The sequence below is a fragment of the Hemiscyllium ocellatum genome, chromosome 18 (assembly GCF_020745735.1).
Source record: "Hemiscyllium ocellatum isolate sHemOce1 chromosome 18, sHemOce1.pat.X.cur, whole genome shotgun sequence".
NCBI classification, from domain to species: Eukaryota; Metazoa; Chordata; class Chondrichthyes; order Orectolobiformes; family Hemiscylliidae; genus Hemiscyllium; species Hemiscyllium ocellatum.
In genome coordinates, this window is record NC_083418.1 from 42554081 (window position 1) to 42572546 (window position 18466).

At 40.8% G+C, this 18466-nt stretch overlaps 1 protein-coding gene across 3 annotated transcripts in view; it reads left to right on the top strand.

The window, feature by feature from the left end:
* dennd5a (DENN/MADD domain containing 5A) overlaps window positions 1-18466 on the top strand; it is a 268461-nt gene that overhangs the window by 237434 nt on the left and 12561 nt on the right. For all 3 annotated transcript variants that reach the window (XM_060838913.1, XM_060838915.1, XM_060838914.1), the window contains 4 exons: window positions 76-221; window positions 7169-7287; window positions 12052-12233; window positions 13197-13279. In XM_060838913.1, the coding sequence (XP_060694896.1) occupies window positions 76-221; window positions 7169-7287; window positions 12052-12233; window positions 13197-13279 (530 nt within the window). The remainder of the gene's footprint in view (window positions 1-75; window positions 222-7168; window positions 7288-12051; window positions 12234-13196; window positions 13280-18466) is intronic.

The window sequence follows — 18466 nt, forward strand, 5'->3', positions numbered from 1 at the left end:
AGACTTGTTTTTACTGGACTTGCGAAGGTGTTACTTGCAGCATGCTTATATAAATTACGTATTTTATATTGACAGTGATTCCATACCATGTGTTGGTCATTCCAAGTAAAAAGTTAGGTGGCTCCATGTTTACAGCTAATCCCTGGATCTGTATATCAGGAGAACTGGGAGAGACGGGAATCTTACAAATACCCAAAAGTATCCTTGAAATGACATTTGAGGTCAGTAAAGATACAACTAAGTGTAGGTTTGATTGGTTTTTCGATAAAATTTCTGTTTATTATTCATTGCAGTTTGGTGTAGTGCACTTACATTTTTATTGATGTGAAACATATAAAATGTTCAGAAAAATGCCTTATCTGTTGGTCCCATTTTAATTTTTCTTGCTATGTCTCATTATTTATCAAGCTGTAAAGACAGTATGAGAATGAATTTTATTGCTGTCTGTCTTTGCCACCAATCCCAAATAGACGTAAGAATTTCATCAATTTTTATGCGGGAATTAGGATTTGTTTCTTGGACTTTCAGAGTGTTCTGCTTAATTTAAATTTTGAATTGTATGTAAAATAAACTTAAAATGGATTAAAACTTTGGCTTGTGTTCAAGAAAGCAAAAACGCAACAAGTCCATTTTATATAGAGTTACTAAGCACTTTATTACACATCTTCTGTATAGTTAAGGTTTTATGTTCATCCTTGCGATTTGAGCATTGCTAGCAATATTTGGCATTTATTGCTTTTAAAGATTGTGATAAGCATTCATCTTGAACTAGTGCAGTAAATGTCAATGAGATAATTTCATGAGGCCTTTAGTTAGGAGACTGTAGGATTTTGGTGCAGTAACAATGAACATATATTACTGTTCCTTCAATTATAATGTTGTATGGGAAATTTAGGAGGTGATGTTATTCCCTGTGCCAGTTGTCTTTGTCCTGCTAGGTAATGGAGGTTATGAGTTTGGGAGATGCTCCCAAAAATGTCCTTTTTCAGGGGTAGACATAGATCATAACCACCACTTCCACAATCATAGATCATATCCACCACATCCATATTCTGGTCATGGATGTTTAAGTTGGTGAATGGACTGCTGAACAAAGAGACTAGTTTTGTCTTGATTTTTTTTAACCAAGAAGCTTCTTGTGATGTTGTAGCTGGTTTGTCCTACCAAATGATAATATTCCATTACTCTCAACTTGTAGGGATCAAAGTGGCTTTGATGAGTGAATTTAAGTCGTCATTGGACAGGCATATGGACGTACATGGGATAGTGTAGGTGGGATGGACTTCAGATTAGTATGACAGGACGGCCCAACATCGAGGGCCGAAGGGCCTATACTGCGCTGTAATGTTCTATGATGAGTGAAGTGCTGGATCACTTACTGGTGCATATTCAGCATCTGATCTTCACAAGTACCTACAACGGTTAAGTTCCTGGTCCATCTGGAATTTTTCTATCTCATCTGCATCCTTCTGAATTTTGGTGAAAACACAGTAATGGTGTTCTCACTGAATGTTATAAAGTTTAGCTTCTCTTGTTGATGTGTGATATTGATGCCACTTGACATTAAACAGCCTAACATTGGATATTGCGTAAGTCTTATTTTGCTTAGACTTGCAAAATGTTCATAAATGTCTTTGCTGTTTCGCGCATTTGTTTGACTTGTTGCTGCCCATACTCCTTCCCAAATGATAGACAAATGACCCATTTCCCAGCCCCGACTCTTTGCAACTAATCTCAAGTGAATGATGAAAATGCCATTGATTAGTTTACAGCAAAAGTGGGCCTGATTTAGTATTGTCAATTTGGACACAACACACCAGTCAGAGAACCAGCAAAAGACCTGCATCACTTCAGTGGGAAAGGCCCAGACAAATTGTTTGTCAGACACTTAATTGATCAATATTGGGCTTTTCCAGAGTACTAGGATTCCAATCGTTGAAACCAGGAGTGGCAATTGCTGCTGCTAATGTACCCACAAGATGTCTAGTACTGATGAGACACTTAAGCTCCAGGTGAAGGAGGGTGGGTTGCGGGAGGGGTCACTGAGAGGCAAAGGAATGTTAGAATAAGGCCGGGGGAGCGACTCTTTACATGCCTCCCTTCTCTGATGGCAGCTTCCTGAACCACTCAAAAATGGCCATGGGAATGTTTGAGGAAACTTAGAACATAGAAGGATACAGCGCAGTACAGGCCCTTCGGCCCTCGATGTTGCGCCGACCGAATCCTACCTAACCTATACTAGCCCAATAACTTCCAAATGCCTATCCAATGCCCGCTTAAATGACCATAAAGAAGGAGAGTTCACCACTGATACGGGCAGGGCATTCCATGAACTCACAACCCGCTGTGTGAAGAATCTACCCCTAACATCTGTCCTATACTTACCACCCCTTAATTTAAAGCTATGTCCCCTAGTAACACCTGACTCCATTAGCGGTAAAAGGTTCTTAGTATCTACCCTATCTAAACCCCTAATCATCTTATACACTTCTATCAGATCTCCCCTAAACCTTCTCTTCTCCAATGAGAACAGCCCCAAGTGCCTCAGCCTTTCCTCATAAGATTTTCCTACCATTCCAGGCAACATCCTGGTAAACCTCCTCTGCACTCGTTCTAAAGCTTCCACATCCTTCCTATAGTATGGCGACCAAAACTGCACACAATACTCCAGATGAGGCCTCACCAGAGTCTTATACAACTGCAGCATGACCTCAGGACTCCGGAACTCAATTCCTCTGCCAATAAAGCCCAGTACACCATATGCCTTCCTCACAGCACTATTTACCTGGGTGGCAACTTTCAGAGATCTGTGTACATGGACACCAAGATCCCTCTGCTCATCCACACTACCAAGTAGCCTACCATTAGCCCAGTAATCCATCATCTTGTTATTCCTACCAAAGTGAACGACTTCGCACTTAACTACATTGAATTCCATTTGCCACATTTCCGCCCAGCTCTGCAACTTATCTATATCCCGCTGTAACCTACCACTTCCTTCCTCACTATCCACAACTCCACCGACTTTTGTGTCATCCGCAAACTTGCTTACCCAGCTTTCAAGTCCTTCCTCTAGATCATTTATAGAGATAACAAAAAGCAATGGTCCCAAAACAGATCCTTGTGGTACACCGCTAGTAACTGCGCTCCAAGATGAACATAATCCATCAACTACTACCCTCTGTCTCCTTCCAGCCAGCCAATTCCTAATCCAAACCTCTAATGTATCCTCAATGCCATACCTCCGAAGTTTTGGCATTAGCCTACCATGGGGAACCTTATCGAACGCCTTACTAAAATCCATATACACAACATCTACTGCTTTACCCTCATCCACTTCCTTAGTCACCTTCTCAAAGAACTCAATAAGGTTTGTGAGGCACGACCTGCCCTTCACAAAACCATGCTGGCTATCCCTGATCACGTTATTCCTACCCAGATGTTCATAAATCTTATCCCTTACCATTCTCTCTAAGACTTTGCCCACCACTGAAGTCAGACTCACTGGCCTATAGTTACTAGGGCTATCCCTACTCCCTTTCTTGAACAATGGGACCACATTCGCTATCCTCCAGTCCTCTGGTACTATTCCCGTTGACAATGACGACATAAAAATCCAGGCCAATGGCTCTGCTATCTCCTCCCTAGCTTCCCATAGGATCCTGGGGTAAATGCCATCAGGCCCAGGAGACTTATCTATATTCATCCTTTCCAATATTCCCAAAACCTCTTCCCTGCATATTTCCAGGGCATCCATTCTAATTATTTGTGATTCCATATTCACATCAGCAACAGTGTCCTGTTCCTGAGTGAATACTGATGAAAAGTACTGATTTAATGTCTCTCCAATCTCCTCCGCCTCCACACACAACTTCCCACTACTATCCTTGACTGGACCGATACCTACCCTAGTCATCCTTTTATTCTTGACATACCTATAGAAAGCCTTTGGGTTTTCCCTAATCCTACCAGCTAAAGACTTTTCATGTCCCCTTCTCGCTTTTCTTAGCTCCCTCTTTAGCTCCTTCCTGGCTACCTTATAACTCTCAATCGCCCCTACTGAACCTTCACGCCTCATCTTTACATATGCCGCCTTCTTCCCTTTCACAAGGGACTCCAATTCCTTACTAAACCACGGCTGCCTCACAAGGCCCTTTACACCATGCCTGACTGGTACATACCTATCGAGGACACGCAGTAGCTGCTCCTTGAACAATCCCCACATCTCATTAGTGTTCTTCTCTTGAAGCCTGTTTTTCCAATCCACACATCCTAAGTCATGCCTCACTGCATCATAATTTCCCTGCCCCCAGCTATAGCTCTTGCCCTGCGGCGCACGATTATCCCTCTCCATCACTAAAGTAAAAGTCACCGAGTTGTGGTCACTGTCCCCGAAGTGCTCACCTACCTCCAAGTCTAACACCTGGCCTGGTTCATTACCTAGAACCAAATCCAATATAGCCTCCCCTCTTGTTGGCCTGTCGACATATTGTGTCAGGAAACCCTCCTGCACACATTGTACAAACACCGACCCATCTAATGAACTCGAGCTATAGCTCTCCCAGTCAATATCTGGGAAGTTAAAGTCCCCCATAACAACCACCCTGCTACCTTCACTCTTTTCCTGAATCATCCTCGCAATATTATCCTCTACTTCTCTAGGACTATTAGGAGGCCTGTAGAAAACACCTAACAGGGTGACCTCACCTTTCCTATTTCTAACCTCAGCCCAAACTACCTCAGATGGCAAGTCCTCTTCCATCGTCCATTCCACTGCTGTGATACTATCTTTGACAAGTAATGCCACGCCTCCCCCTTTTTTACCCCCATGTCTGATCCTACTAAAACATTTGAACCCTGGAACGTGCAACAGCCATTCTTGTCCCTGTTCTACCCACGTCTCTGTAATGGCCACAACATCGAAGTCCCAGGTACCAACCCACGCTGCAAGTTCACCTACCTTATTCCTTATACTTCTGGCATTGAAGTATACACACTTCAATCCACCCTTCTGGTTACAGGCACCCTCCTTAGAGATCGCTGCATTATTCCTGACCTCCCTACACTCAAGGTCCTGTACCCTAAAGCTACAGTCCTGGTTCCCATGCCCCCGCGGAGTTAGTTTAAACCCTCCCAAAGAGCACTAGCAAACCTCCCCCCAAGGATACTGGTGCCCCTCAGGTTCAGGTGTAGCCCATCCTTTTTATAGAGGTCCCACCTTCCCCAGAAAGGACCCCAGTTATCCAGAAACCGGAATCCCTCCCTCCTGCACCATCCCTGTAGCCACGCATTTAACTGCTCTCTCTCCCTATTCCTCGACTCTCTATCACGTGGCACGGGTAACAAACCAGAGACTACAACTCTGTTTGTTCTAACTCTGAGCTTCCAACCTAGCTCCCTGAAAGCCTGTCTGACATCCTCACCCTTCTTCCTACCTATATCGTTGGTGCCAACGTGGACCACGATCTGGGGCTGCTCCCCCTCCCCCTTAAGGACCCGGAAAACACGATCAGCGACATCACATACCCTTGCACCTGGGAGGCAACATACCAAACGTGAGTCCCTGTCGCCCCCACAAAACCGTCTGTCTGTACCCCTCACTATCGAGTCCCCAAGAACTATTGCTCTACCTTTCTCCACCCTACCCTTCTAAGCAACGGGGCCAGGCTCCGTGCCAGAGGCCTGAACCTCGTTGCTTGCCCCTGGTAAGTCATCCCCCCCCACGAGTATCCAAAACGGTATACTTGTTCTTGAGGGGAATGACCGCAGGGGGTCCCTGCACTGGCTTCCTCCTCCCACTCCCCCTCACTGTCACCCATCTATCTTGAACTTTCGGAGTAACTACTTGCCTAAAGCTCCGATCTATGACCTCCTCTGCCTCCCGAATGATCCGCAGTTCATCCAACTCCAGCTCCAGTTCCCTAACACGGGTTTGGAGGAGCTGGAGATGGGTGCACTTCTTGCAAGTGTACTCAGCAGGGACGCTAATGGCTTCCCTCACCTCATACATGTTGCAAGAGGAACATTGCCCTCTCTGCACTGCCATCCCTCTAAAAGTAAGCTTTCCTTAAAAAAAAACAACAACAAAACCAACTAAATCTAAAGAAACAAACAAGGAAAATGCAGCACTTACCCGCTAGTCACAATTGGTCTTATTATTAGGTTAGAGGAGGTGGAAGGGTGGGAGGCACTACTCGTGCAGTGCCTCGGGTGACTCGCCTACGCGTTTAAATAAGGGGAGAAAAAAAACCTTACCCAAGTAACCTAGCGCGCCTTCCGGGTCTGCTACCGCTTTTTTTTGAAAGAAAACTTTAAATTTTTAACTATTAAATAAACGACCAAACTTACGCACCAGCCGTCGCGAAGTCTTCCGAGAGACTGAGGCCTAAAACTCGGAGCCCGCGTTTAAATAAGGGGAGAAAAAAAACCTTACCCAAGTAACCTAGCGCGCCTTCCGGGTCTGCTACCGCTTTTTTTTTTAAAGAAAACTTTAAATTTTTAACTATTAAATAAACGACCAAACTTACCCACCAGCCGTCGCGAAGTCTTCCGAGAGACTGAGGCCTAAAACTCGGAGCCCGCGTTTAAATAAGGGGAGAAAAAAAACCTTACCCAAGTAACCTAGCGCGCCTTCCGGGTCTGCTACCGCTTTTTTTTTGAAAGAAAACTTTAAATTTTTAACTATTAAATAAACGACCAAACTTACCCACCAGCCGTCGCGAAGTCTTCCGAGAGACTTAGTGTTTTCTGGGCAACCTTCAGGAGCTACATGGAACTTATGTGACTTAGGGAGAGTCCCTTAGCTACCTGTACTTTTTGAATGACACAGGAATGATGACCTTTATGTTACTGTTAATGAACTTCAGTACATTCATGGCATCAATTTTTTTGTGGGCTGGAATAGAATGCATGGCTCCCATATGATAACAAGAGCCACCTAGTCTGGCAGGTTCCATTACATGAAGCTCATGGATTTGAATTTCAAATTGTTTATTAGGTTTTTTTAATCTGTGATGTCTGATTAAACTCTTTTACAGTTAAGACAACTATCACAGATGTTGGGACAATCTTCAAATTCCAGTAAAATCCCATATCTGTGTTATTGCCCTTAGGTTGTTTTCTTTTTCCAAATAACAACAAGTGTTATCTTTTTTTCCTATTTCTCTAGTGTCAGAACTTGGGAAAGCTTACAACAGTGCTGATTGGTCACGATAACTCAGGGTTGTATGCCAAGTGGCTAGTGGACTACATTGTTGTTAGAAATGAGATAACTGGTCATGCATACAAGTAAGTAATTCTGAATGTTAAATAGTTGAGAAATGTCTGACTTTTTTAAATTTCAATGAAAATTGTATTGGCAGTAAGAAGACAAGACGTTGTGTCTATATAAGTCTATTCCTTTCACACACCAAAAGCAATTCATTCTATTGTGAACCCTATCTAAAATACTTCCTCTTGTGGGTGCACAAGTGAGAAGGAGAGGGAGGGTATCTCCTAAAACTTCCTTCCTAGCTATTGAGAGAAAATTTAGCAAAACCCTAGAATGTCCTGGCAATCTGATATCAAAATTGTATTTCCTGCTGCAGTAAGTTGAGTTGCTCATAACCCAAAAAGCTCAAGTACCATTGTGTTCTTCACAGTATTTGCTCTTTATCTCTGTGATACGTTTAAGAGACTTACATGTCTCAGGTGCTTGTGAACATTTGGATTAGATTGAAGTTTTCATATTTTCCAATTGTTATACCTTATAGTTATTGGTGTTGACTCATCCAATAGGCTGCATTTTCAGTATAATTTATGCAAGCTTTTAATCATTGACAGTAATAATTCTGGTTAAAATTGTTTGCTACTGCTAAACAATAATTGTAACACAATCAAACCATTGGTTATAAGCCATTGGTGACACTTTACCATCAATCTCATGGAAGCAAAGAAGTTGGAAATGTTAAGGTATTTTATTTAAAACACTTTGACTGGAAGAAAGAAATTATTTATAACCTTTTTCCCACTAGATTATGCAGGTGATTCAAAAATGGAAAGAATTTAAACATGATCCAGAGCCATCTGGTAGTAATGAGAAGAAACTTCATTAACTTGATTGCCACTGACCAGAAAGAATTTGTTGGAACTTGTAGTTCCATTTAAAATTTATGACCTGTATTTCAGGTTTAAAGTTTTTGTGCTGAATTCCTGTGTAATGAATAACTGATCTATAAGTATGGTATAATGAAATTATTGATGCCTAAGCAATTGGATATACAAAATAGAAATGAACGCCCATGGGTACAGAAGGTAAACTGAAAATAAAGTGCAAATACAGGACAAGTCTACAAATCCACAAAGAAGGATGCTTCACTCCTCTATCATCCCATATTTTTTCAGATAACACGGCTTGTTTTATTTTTGAGTACAGTACAATTGGTGGATCAGTTCAGTTCAGAATGTTTTCACTCTTATTCTAACAGTTCTCATCAGTGACATCCTTTAGTGTCAATTGTGATTCTTTTCCATGCTTGCCTCTGAGTCAGTTGGTTATGGGTTCCAATCCTCCTTCAGAGACTTGAGCTCAAAATCTAGGCTGTCTGTCTAATGTAGTACCAAGGAAGTAATGTGCTATCTTTCAGATGAGGTTTTAAATCAAAGCCCCGTCTACTCTCTCAGACTCAAATGATCACATAACCTGACCAATACTTTTCTCTCAATCAATATCACTAAAAATAGATTAACTAAGCTAGCTGGCTGCCACATTTCTAACATTACATCAATAATTATATTTAATAAAAGCACCTATCATCTTTAAAGTGCTTTCTGATATCCTACACTTATGAAAACTGCTATATAAATCAAAGTCTTCTTTTTTCTTTTTTATTCAACCATTGGTCCTAGAAATTGTATGCAATGGTAGTGTGACTTCTGAAGCTTCCGATATATGGATTTCTGAAGAACCAAAGCAACTGACTGATGGCTGCTTATGTGTAAATGCATATAAATAAAATCAGTGCAAAATAAATGTTTGAAGAACTGAGCATGAATGACCTTTGGAGATTACTCACTCTATAAGTGTATGAATGACGAAGAAAGAGGAGAGAGCAATTATTAAGCAATTTGTTTTTACAGCATAAGAACCATATTAAAAAATCTTCTACAATATTATTTTGGTTTGGGATAACATAACTTTAAATTTTAATTGGTGTTTCATGGATTTGTCTGATTACTTGCTTGGCGAAAACATTACAAAGCAATGTTCTTCATCCTGAAAGCTATTATTAGACATTAGATTGATAAGGCCCTATTTTAGTAATTCCCCTACAACAAATAGTGCACTAACGTATATTGACTACAAAGAATGCTAGTTCACTGGAATACTTGTGAACTACCACAATTCTTGAAATAAAATGTCTTAGAGGTTGTATTATTTATGTTTCAACTTGTAAGACATTGGCTTTCTCAATATAGACTCACAATCTAAAGGTTTACTAGTCCTGATTAATTATAAGACTCATTCCAGATACAAGTATATTTGCACAAGTCTTACGACATTTATGAAGTTCATTGTAATAAATACAAAACAATGATTTTTTTTTAAAAATGGATTCATTTGATTTGCAGTGGATTCCTGACTCAACTTCTGCTTTGACTGGATGTTTGTCTCTTGCTGTGTTCTGTTGATCAAAGTTCTTTCGTTATTCTATTGTGTGCTGGTTCCTCAAGAGATCTTAAATTTATACTTTGCATGTGCCGATGCCTTATCATACTCATAGGATTAAATTTAAAGTTACACCATTATCCACCCTCATGACCATTTGATGAATCTGTTGACACAATTGATTTAGATTTACCTTCATCAAGCTAATTGATTTGGTATGACACACTTTTAGTTTTGCTTTGTAGTCTACTGTCCAGCTTTCCTATCCATATTATTACATCTTGATGAGATTTTCCAGACAAGATTTAGCACTGATAGGTTACTTGATGGATTCATGATCAGATATCACTTGTATCTCATTTGTACAGACCTTGTAAGTTCGACTGAACTTATCCATCAATGTTATATATAGAAAGCAACATTAATGTACCTACTTCAATTTATGATAACTCAACTCCAACAATTTATGTTGAAGAAACAAAACCTAATAGAGTCCTAGAGTCATAGAGATGTACAGCATGGAATCAGACCCTTTCGTCCAACCCGTCCATGCCAACCAGATATCCCAACCCAATCTAGTCCCATCTGCCAGCACCCAGCCCATATACCTCCAAACCCTTCCTATTCATATACCCATCCAAATACCTCTTAAATATTGCAATTGTATCAGCCTCCACCACACCCTCTGGCAGCTCATTCCATTCACTTAACCACCCGCTGCGTGAAAAAGGTGCCCCTTTTATATCTTTCCCCTCTCACCCAAAACCTATGCCCTCTAGTTCTGAACTCCCTGACCCCAGGGAAAAGACTTTGTCTATTTATCCTTTCCACGCCCCTCATAATTTTGTAAACTTCTGTAAGGTCACCCCTCAGCCACCGGCGCCCCAGAGAAAACAGCACCAGCCTGTTCAGCCTCTCCCTGCAGCTCAGATCCTCCAACCCTGGCAACATCCTTGTAAATCTTTTCTGAACCCTTTCAAGTTTCACAACATATTTTTGATAGGAAGGAGACCAGAATTGCATGCAATATTCCAACAGTGGCCTAACCAATGTCCTGTAAAGCTGCAACATGATCTCCCAACTCCTGTACTCAATACTCTGACCAATAAAGGAAAGCATACCAAACACCTTCTTCACGATCCTATCGACCTGCGACTCCACTTTCAAGGAGCTATGAACCTGCACTCCAAGGTCTCTTTGTTCAGCAACATTCCCTAGGACCTTACCATGAAGTGTAGAAGTCCTGCTAAGATTTGCTTTCCCAAAATGCATCACCTCGCCTTTATCTGAATTAAACTCCATCTGCCATTTCTCAGCCCATTGGTCCATCTGGTCCAGATACTGTTGTAATCTGAGGTAACCTCTTTGCTGTCCACTACACCTCCAATTTTGGTGTCATTTGCAAACTTACTAACTTATGCTCGCATCCAAATCATTTATGAAAATGACAAAAAGTAGAGGACCCAGCACTGATCGTTGTGGCATTCCACTGGTCACAGACCTCCAGTCTGAAAAACAACCCTTCACCACCACCCTCTGTCTTCTACCTTGGAGCCAGTTCTGTATCCAAATGGTAGTTTTCCCTGTGTTACATGAGATCTAAACTTACTAATCAGTCTCCCCTGGGGAACCTTGTCGAACGCCTTACTGTAGTCCATATAGATCACATCTACTGCTCTGCCCTCATCAATCTTCTTTGTTAATTCTTCAAAAAACTCAATCAAGTTTGTGAGACCTGATTTCCCACACATAAAGCCATGTTGACTATCCCAAATCAGTCCTTGCCTTTCCAAATACATGTATATCCTGTCCCTCAGGATTCTCTCCAACAACTTGTTCACCACTGAGGTCACGCTCACCGGTCTATAGTTCACTGGCTTGACTATACCGCCCTTCTTAAACAGTGGCACCATCTTTGCCAACCTCCAGTCTTCCAGCACCTCACCTGTGACTATCGATGAGACAAATATCTCAGCAAGAGGCCCAGCAATCACTTCTCTAGCTTCCCACAGAGTTCTCGGGTACCCCTGATCAGGTCCTGGGAATTTATCCACATTTAACCGTTTCAAGACATCCAGCACTTCCTCCTTTGTAATCTGGACATTTTGCAAGATGTCACCATTTATTTCCCTACAGTCTATATCTTCCATATCCTTTTCCACAGTAAATACTGATGCAAAATATTCATTTAGTATCTCCCCCATTTTCGGTGGCTCCACACAAAGGCCGTCTTGCTGATCTTTGAGGGGCCCTATTCTCTCCCAAGTTACCCTTTTGTCCTTAATATATTTGCCAATACCCTTTGGATTCTCCTTAATTGTATTTGCCAACGCTATCTCATGTCTTAAGGTATATGTTAATTTGTAGAAGTATAATGGAGCTAGTCATGTTTATTTGTTTGCCAGGTTCCCATGTGGTAGATGGCTTGGTAAAGGGGTGGATGATGGGAGCCTAGAAAGGATTCTAGTTGGAGAACTTGCATCAGCCAGTCAAGAAACTGATGAGCGTCACTGTCGGACCCCTCCACTGCAGCAATCTCCAAGTATGATCAGGAGATTTGTCAATATAACTCCTACCAGCAGGCAAAGTAAGTAAAGATGTGATTTTTTTGGGGGGGTGGGTGGAAGAATTGCAAATTAAATCACAGAAGAAGGAAGAATACTTTAAATCCTCAGATGAGTTTGTGCTTTAGCAACAATGTGCTATTTATTAACACTATGAGAAGTTTGGAGATTTAAAATAACTGTCTTCCGTCATTGCATGTTGTTGTGAAACCTGACAGATAAAGGGGTTGATTCCCTAAAAGACTTGGGTATTCCAAATTGTAGTTTATCTAATCTAGTTTGGGTGGGGAACACTGATTTAAGACAGAACTGTTTCACTGTTACTGATCAATCTCATACATGTAGCAATGGCAGCTCAGTGACGTAATTGCAGAATTCAAGGAGTATCTTGTGTAAAATCAAAATAGAGTGGGTGCTGTAAATCTAAAATAAAAATACCAGAAAATGGAAGAATTCAGCAAGTCAGCCGGGTCTGTGGATGTAATGGATGATCTTTAATTGAAACTGAAAAGAAATTAAAATGTAAAAGTTTTGACGCTAGTAAAGGTAATACAAGGACAAAGCTTGTGATAGGGTACAGACTGTGGGGCTTCATCTATTTGACTTTGCAACACTTTTTTTATAAAGGAGGTACCTAAACTTTTTTTTTCAGCAGCAAAAGACCATTGATAAATGATTCTTTTTGTAAGACTGCAAACCTACACAACTTTGGTAGGAGACAGTGAGGTCTGCAAATGGTGGAGATCAGAGTTGGAAAAGCACAGCAGGTCAGGCAGCATCCAAGGCACAGGAGAATCGACGTTTCCGGCTGGAGCCCTTCATCAGGAAATCGAACTGGGCAGAACTTTGGTCTTTCCATTTATTAATTATGTCTCTTGTTCGCAATTTATCGACTTTATACACTGCACTGCGTAAAGACATAATATTTGAAAACTTGCAGGGATAAACAGAACATAATTTGATGAAACTTTTTTTCTTTGTTGCAGAGCTAAATACTGGTCAGATACAAGAATCTGTTGGGGAAGCTATCAATGGCATCGTCAAACACTTTCACAAGCCTGAGAAGGAGGCAAGAAACCAGTGTTTAAATAATTAATTAAAATTGTTACTTAAAGAATAATGGAGGCTTGATGTTGTTCAATTGATTAAGAATTTATTTTATTGAAATTTTCTGTCAAAAGTGTATTCTTTTTGCAAACTAAAAGAACTGCGGATGTTGTAAATCAGAAACAAAAACAGAAATTGCTGGAAAAGCTCAGCGAATTTGCCAGCATCTGTGAAGAGAAATCAAAGTTAACATTTCGAGTCTGAGGAAGGGTCACCGGACCCGAAATGTTAACTTTGATGTCTCTTCACAGAAGCTGCCAGACCTGCTGAGCTTTTCCAGCAACTTCTGCTTTTGTTTCATATTCCTTTGCAACTAGACTACAAATGAAAATAGTCAAAGTTATTTAATCAATGCTATCATGTGACTTTAAGATATATTAAATTTTCTTCCAAGTTAATTGATCATTAAGTTTGAGTATTCAGCATCAGGCTGGTGATGCCACGTGACATAATTTCATCCCATATTAGTAAGCATTTTTGAATCATGCAAAATATATTCTACATCACCGCTGTATTGTAGAAAATCATGTGATATTAGACAGTACATATCTTGAACACTACCACAAAGGGTTGCATGGTGGGGGCGAGTGAGTGAAAAAGATATGTGCAGGGAAAATGCTGAGAGATGTAAGAGGTATAGAGTAGATAATCACAGACTTCACTAATATTGTCTGGACTGGGATAGCAATTATATAAAGGGCAGAGAGGGAGAACAATTTCTCTTGTGTAAATAGCAAAGAGAGAGAAAAGTTTCTCAGCTGTGTTCAGGAGGGTTTTCTTAATCACTACTTTCCTGACCCAATAAAAGTAATTGCTGGATCTGCTACCAGAGAATGAGGGGAGGGCAGGTGGATCACTGCCAGACAGTGAGAATTTAGGGAGCAATGCTCACAGAATGGCCTGATTTGTCCTAAGTACACAGGAGTGATGGATTGGCAGCCAAAACTATAACAGAAAAAAATTAGACAGAAGGTAGTTTAGGCACAGTCAAGGCATCTTCCCAAAAGGGAGAAGGTTGGGATAAGTAAAGCCAGAGATTCTTTGGTTATGACAATGATAGAATAATATGAAGCAGAGAAAAATAAGTTTTTAAGGCATGCCAAATTGATATTACATGAGAACTTTCTATTATTAGCCTGGTTAAGAGAAGCAAAGGAAATAAGAGAATCAGAGCATGAGAAGAAACTGCCAGCTAACATAAAAGGGAATCCCCAAAAGTCTTCTATAAGCATGAAAATATTGAAAGGGTAGTAAAAAAATGAGTAAAACCAATTATGAACCTAAAAGAAGATCCTCATATGGAGGCAGTAAGTATGGCTACGGTACCAAATGAATATTTTGCATCTGAGAGAAGGAAATGCTGTCAATGTTACAGTGAAGGAGGAGGTAATGGAACTACTGCATAGACTGACTATTGATATAATTAGAATGACGGATTGTGCTTAAAATTGGTAAATTGCCAGGACTGGATGGAATGCAGCTGAGGAAGCTGAGAGAAATAAAGGCTGAAATTGCATGTACAGTCAAGGATGGAGAACGGCAAATGTTACACCTTGGTTCAAACAGAGGCAAGCATAAACATAGAAAATACAGACTAGTCAGTTTAATCTTGGTTATGGGAAACTATATTCTAACAATATTAACCATCATTTGGACAATAGGAGGGTTAATTGGAGAAAACTGCTACTATATAATTGAAGGGAAATCATGCTTAACTAACTTGATTAGACTTTTTTGGAATGATAGTTCAAGTTGTTGATAATAATGTGGCCAATACAATAAATATGTATTTTGAAAGAGTATTTGATAAAGAATCAGAAATGAGCTTTAATTTTGCCAATTGAATAAAAAGGGGAAAGATAACAAAGTGGACAAGTCACAGGAAGTGGAGAGTTGTGGTGAATTGTTCTTCACAGTGGAGGAGTGTTTGCAGTGGTACTCCAGAAAAATCAATACTGGAGCCATTGCTACTCTTGGTATAAATTTTTGAGTATAAAGGCATAGTTTCAAAATTTGTAGCTGTCAAAAACCTTGGAAATTTAGATACCTGCAAATAAGATGTGATAAATATAAACTGGAGATAAACTGATGGAATAGGTGCACAGGTAGCAGATGGCATTTAATGCAGAGGTGTGAAGTGACACACATTGGTAGGAATAACAGAAGAGACAATATAAACTAAAGGGTATGGTTTTAAAAGGAGGCGCGCAGAGAAACCTTGGATAAATATGGGCAAATTGTTGAACATGACAAAGCAGTTTGGAAAAGACATTAAAAGGACATACAGGTTCCTGTGCTTTATAAAAAGATATAGAGTACAAAGGTACAAACCTTTATAAAACAATGATGCAGACTCATTTAAAATATTGTATCCAATTCTGTGCCCTGCACTTTAGGAATAAGGTGAAGGTATTAAAGTATGTGGAGGAAAGGATAGATTGAAGAACCTAAGGCTATTAGAGTCATAGAGCCATGGAGATGTACTGCATGGAAACAGACCCTTCAGTCCAACTTGTCCATGCCGACCAGATATCCTAAATAAATCTTGTCCTTTTGCTAACACGTGGCCCATATCCTTCTAAACCCGTCCTATTCATGTACTCATCCAGATGTCTTTTAAAGGTTGTAATTGTACCAGCCTCCTCCACTTCCTCTGGCAGCTCATTCCATGCATGTCCCACACTCTGCGTGAGAAAGTTGCATCTTCGGATGCTTTTAAATCTTTCCCCTCTCACCCTAAATCTCTGCCCTGTAGTTCTGGACTCCCCCACTGAGGGAAATACCTTGTCTATTTACCCTATCCATACCCCTCATGACCTTATAAACCTCTAAGGTCATCCCTCAGCCTCCAAAGCTCCAGGGAAAACAGCCCCAGCCTATTCAGCCTCTCCCTATATCTCAAACCCTCCAACCCTGGCAACATCCTTGTAACAAACACATCGACCTGGACCCAATATACCGGCCACTGCAGCGGACAGCAACTGACAACCGGAAGTGGCCAAGACAAGCCACTATAAATGCCGAAGGAAACATGACAGAAGCGCTTCACAGGAGGCTCCCAAGCACTGAGGATGTCACCTAGAAAGGGGACGAAACGTTTGCAACAAAAACTCCCAGCTCGACGAACAGAACCACAACAACGAGCACCTGAGCTACACATCTTCTCCCAAACTTTGAACATCCTTGTAAGTCTTTTCTGAACCCTTTCAAGTTTCACAACATCCTTCCTATAGGAGGGAGACCAGAATTGTACACAATATTCCAAAAAGTGGCCGAGGCAATATCCTGTAAGTCACAACATGACCTCCCAACTCCTGTACTCAATGCTCTGATCAATAAAGGAAAGCATATTGTTCTTGAAGAAGAGAAAGGTGAGAGAGATTTGATAAGAGGTTTTCAAAACCATGAGGGATTTAGACGGGGTGAAATTGTTTCCAATTTTGGAGGGATCAAGAATTAAATAAACAGATTGGTGAATGACAAAAGGATCAAAAACAACATAAGAATGTATTTTTATATGCAGTGAGTAGTTAGGATCAGGAATGCACTGCTTGTAAATATGGTAAGACAGCTTTAAAAATGGCTTTCAAAAAAAAAGGGACTTGGCTAAGAATCTGAAGATGGAGACTTGGCAAGATGTTGGCGATTCTGTAGAACTGCTGTGGTCAGCTCTACCTAATAGCCAAGGCATACTGGTGTTTTTTTGCCATCCCTGGCCAACTTATGTGGTGGAATTATTAGTTTAAAACCTTACAGAACACATATTTGTTAATTTTTGGGAGTGGGAAGGATGCCAAAGGGAAAAGGAGTGAGCAAACAGCAGCAGGGAGGATACTCCCCTACAGCATGTAACACACCAGACTCCGCAGCAGCCTCCCCTGAACCCTCGCCCCTCCCCCGGGGTCCTGGCAGACTCACAGGAATTGGCTATGATGATGGAAAGACTTATCTTGAAAGGAGCTGCGATTGAGGAGATCTTTGGGGAGAGTTGTGCCTAGATCCAACTGGTTGCCAAAGTTTTTGGGCCTTCACGTCAAGTCTAGTAGGTTGCAGATTGAAAGGGCTTATCAGGTTACAGTGTACAGGTCAGGGCCAGTGCAGCGCCCCCGCCCGGTTCTAGTACACTTCCATTCATATAAGGACAAACAAAAAGTCATAGAAGCCTCTAGATTACTGGGAAATGATCCACAGGCACTGCTGTACAAGGGGTCAAAAATCATGTTTTTCCAGGATTTCTCAGCAGCTTTAATTCGAAACAGGAAGTCCTTCGATGAAGTTAAAAAGAAGCTGAGAAACCTGGGCATCCAGAACTCCATGAGGTACCCTGCAGTGCGCCATTTCAGCCACGAGGATTCAGTTTATACATTTGACTCAGTGGATAAAGCTAAAGTTTTGTAGACACTTTAAAATAGACAGACTGGCCTGAAGAATGCAGTTGATGTTCATCCTCTTTTCCTTCTTTCCCCATGTTTTCCCTTCCTTTTTTTTATTCCTTTCTTTCTCCCTAATAATTTCTTTTTTGGAAAGGAGGAAAGATAAAACTTGGAATAAGTTGTTCCTTTTTTAATTAACTGGATTTTATAATGGGAAATTTTGTGAATTTTCTTTGTTTGTTCTGTTTCTCTTTTAGTCACAAGTAGGAGTGACATGAAGCCAGGGATGGGTGGAGTGCTGATCCTGACTTTGTCTTTTTTTCTGTTGATTTAAGGATCATTAACTTGTTTTTTTGCTGGACTAAGGCTGGGGCATAGTCTGGGTTTGAAGGAGCTATGAAGGAGGCGATGGGTAGTGTGAGTGTCCCCTATGGGCAGGGGGAAGAGTCTTCCATTCAAGATTTAATAGTTGGTTTTCTTTGTAGTTTTTTGGTGGTAATATTTGTAGCTATGATGGAGTAGTTTTTGTATACTTAATTCTTCGACTCTGAGTCTTTATTTACTTGTGCTTGGTGCTTTGTAAGCAGGGATCCCCCTCCCAGGGGTTCAAGGATCTCTGAAAGGGGATATGACTAAGTGTCTTATTAAATGGTGTACCTGAAACATCAAGGGAAGTAATTTGCCTGTTAAAAGTGTTTTCTAGCCGTAAGAGGGAAAGGGATGATATCGCTTTGTTGCAGGAAGCTCATCTTGATGATGGAGAATACCTGAAGTTA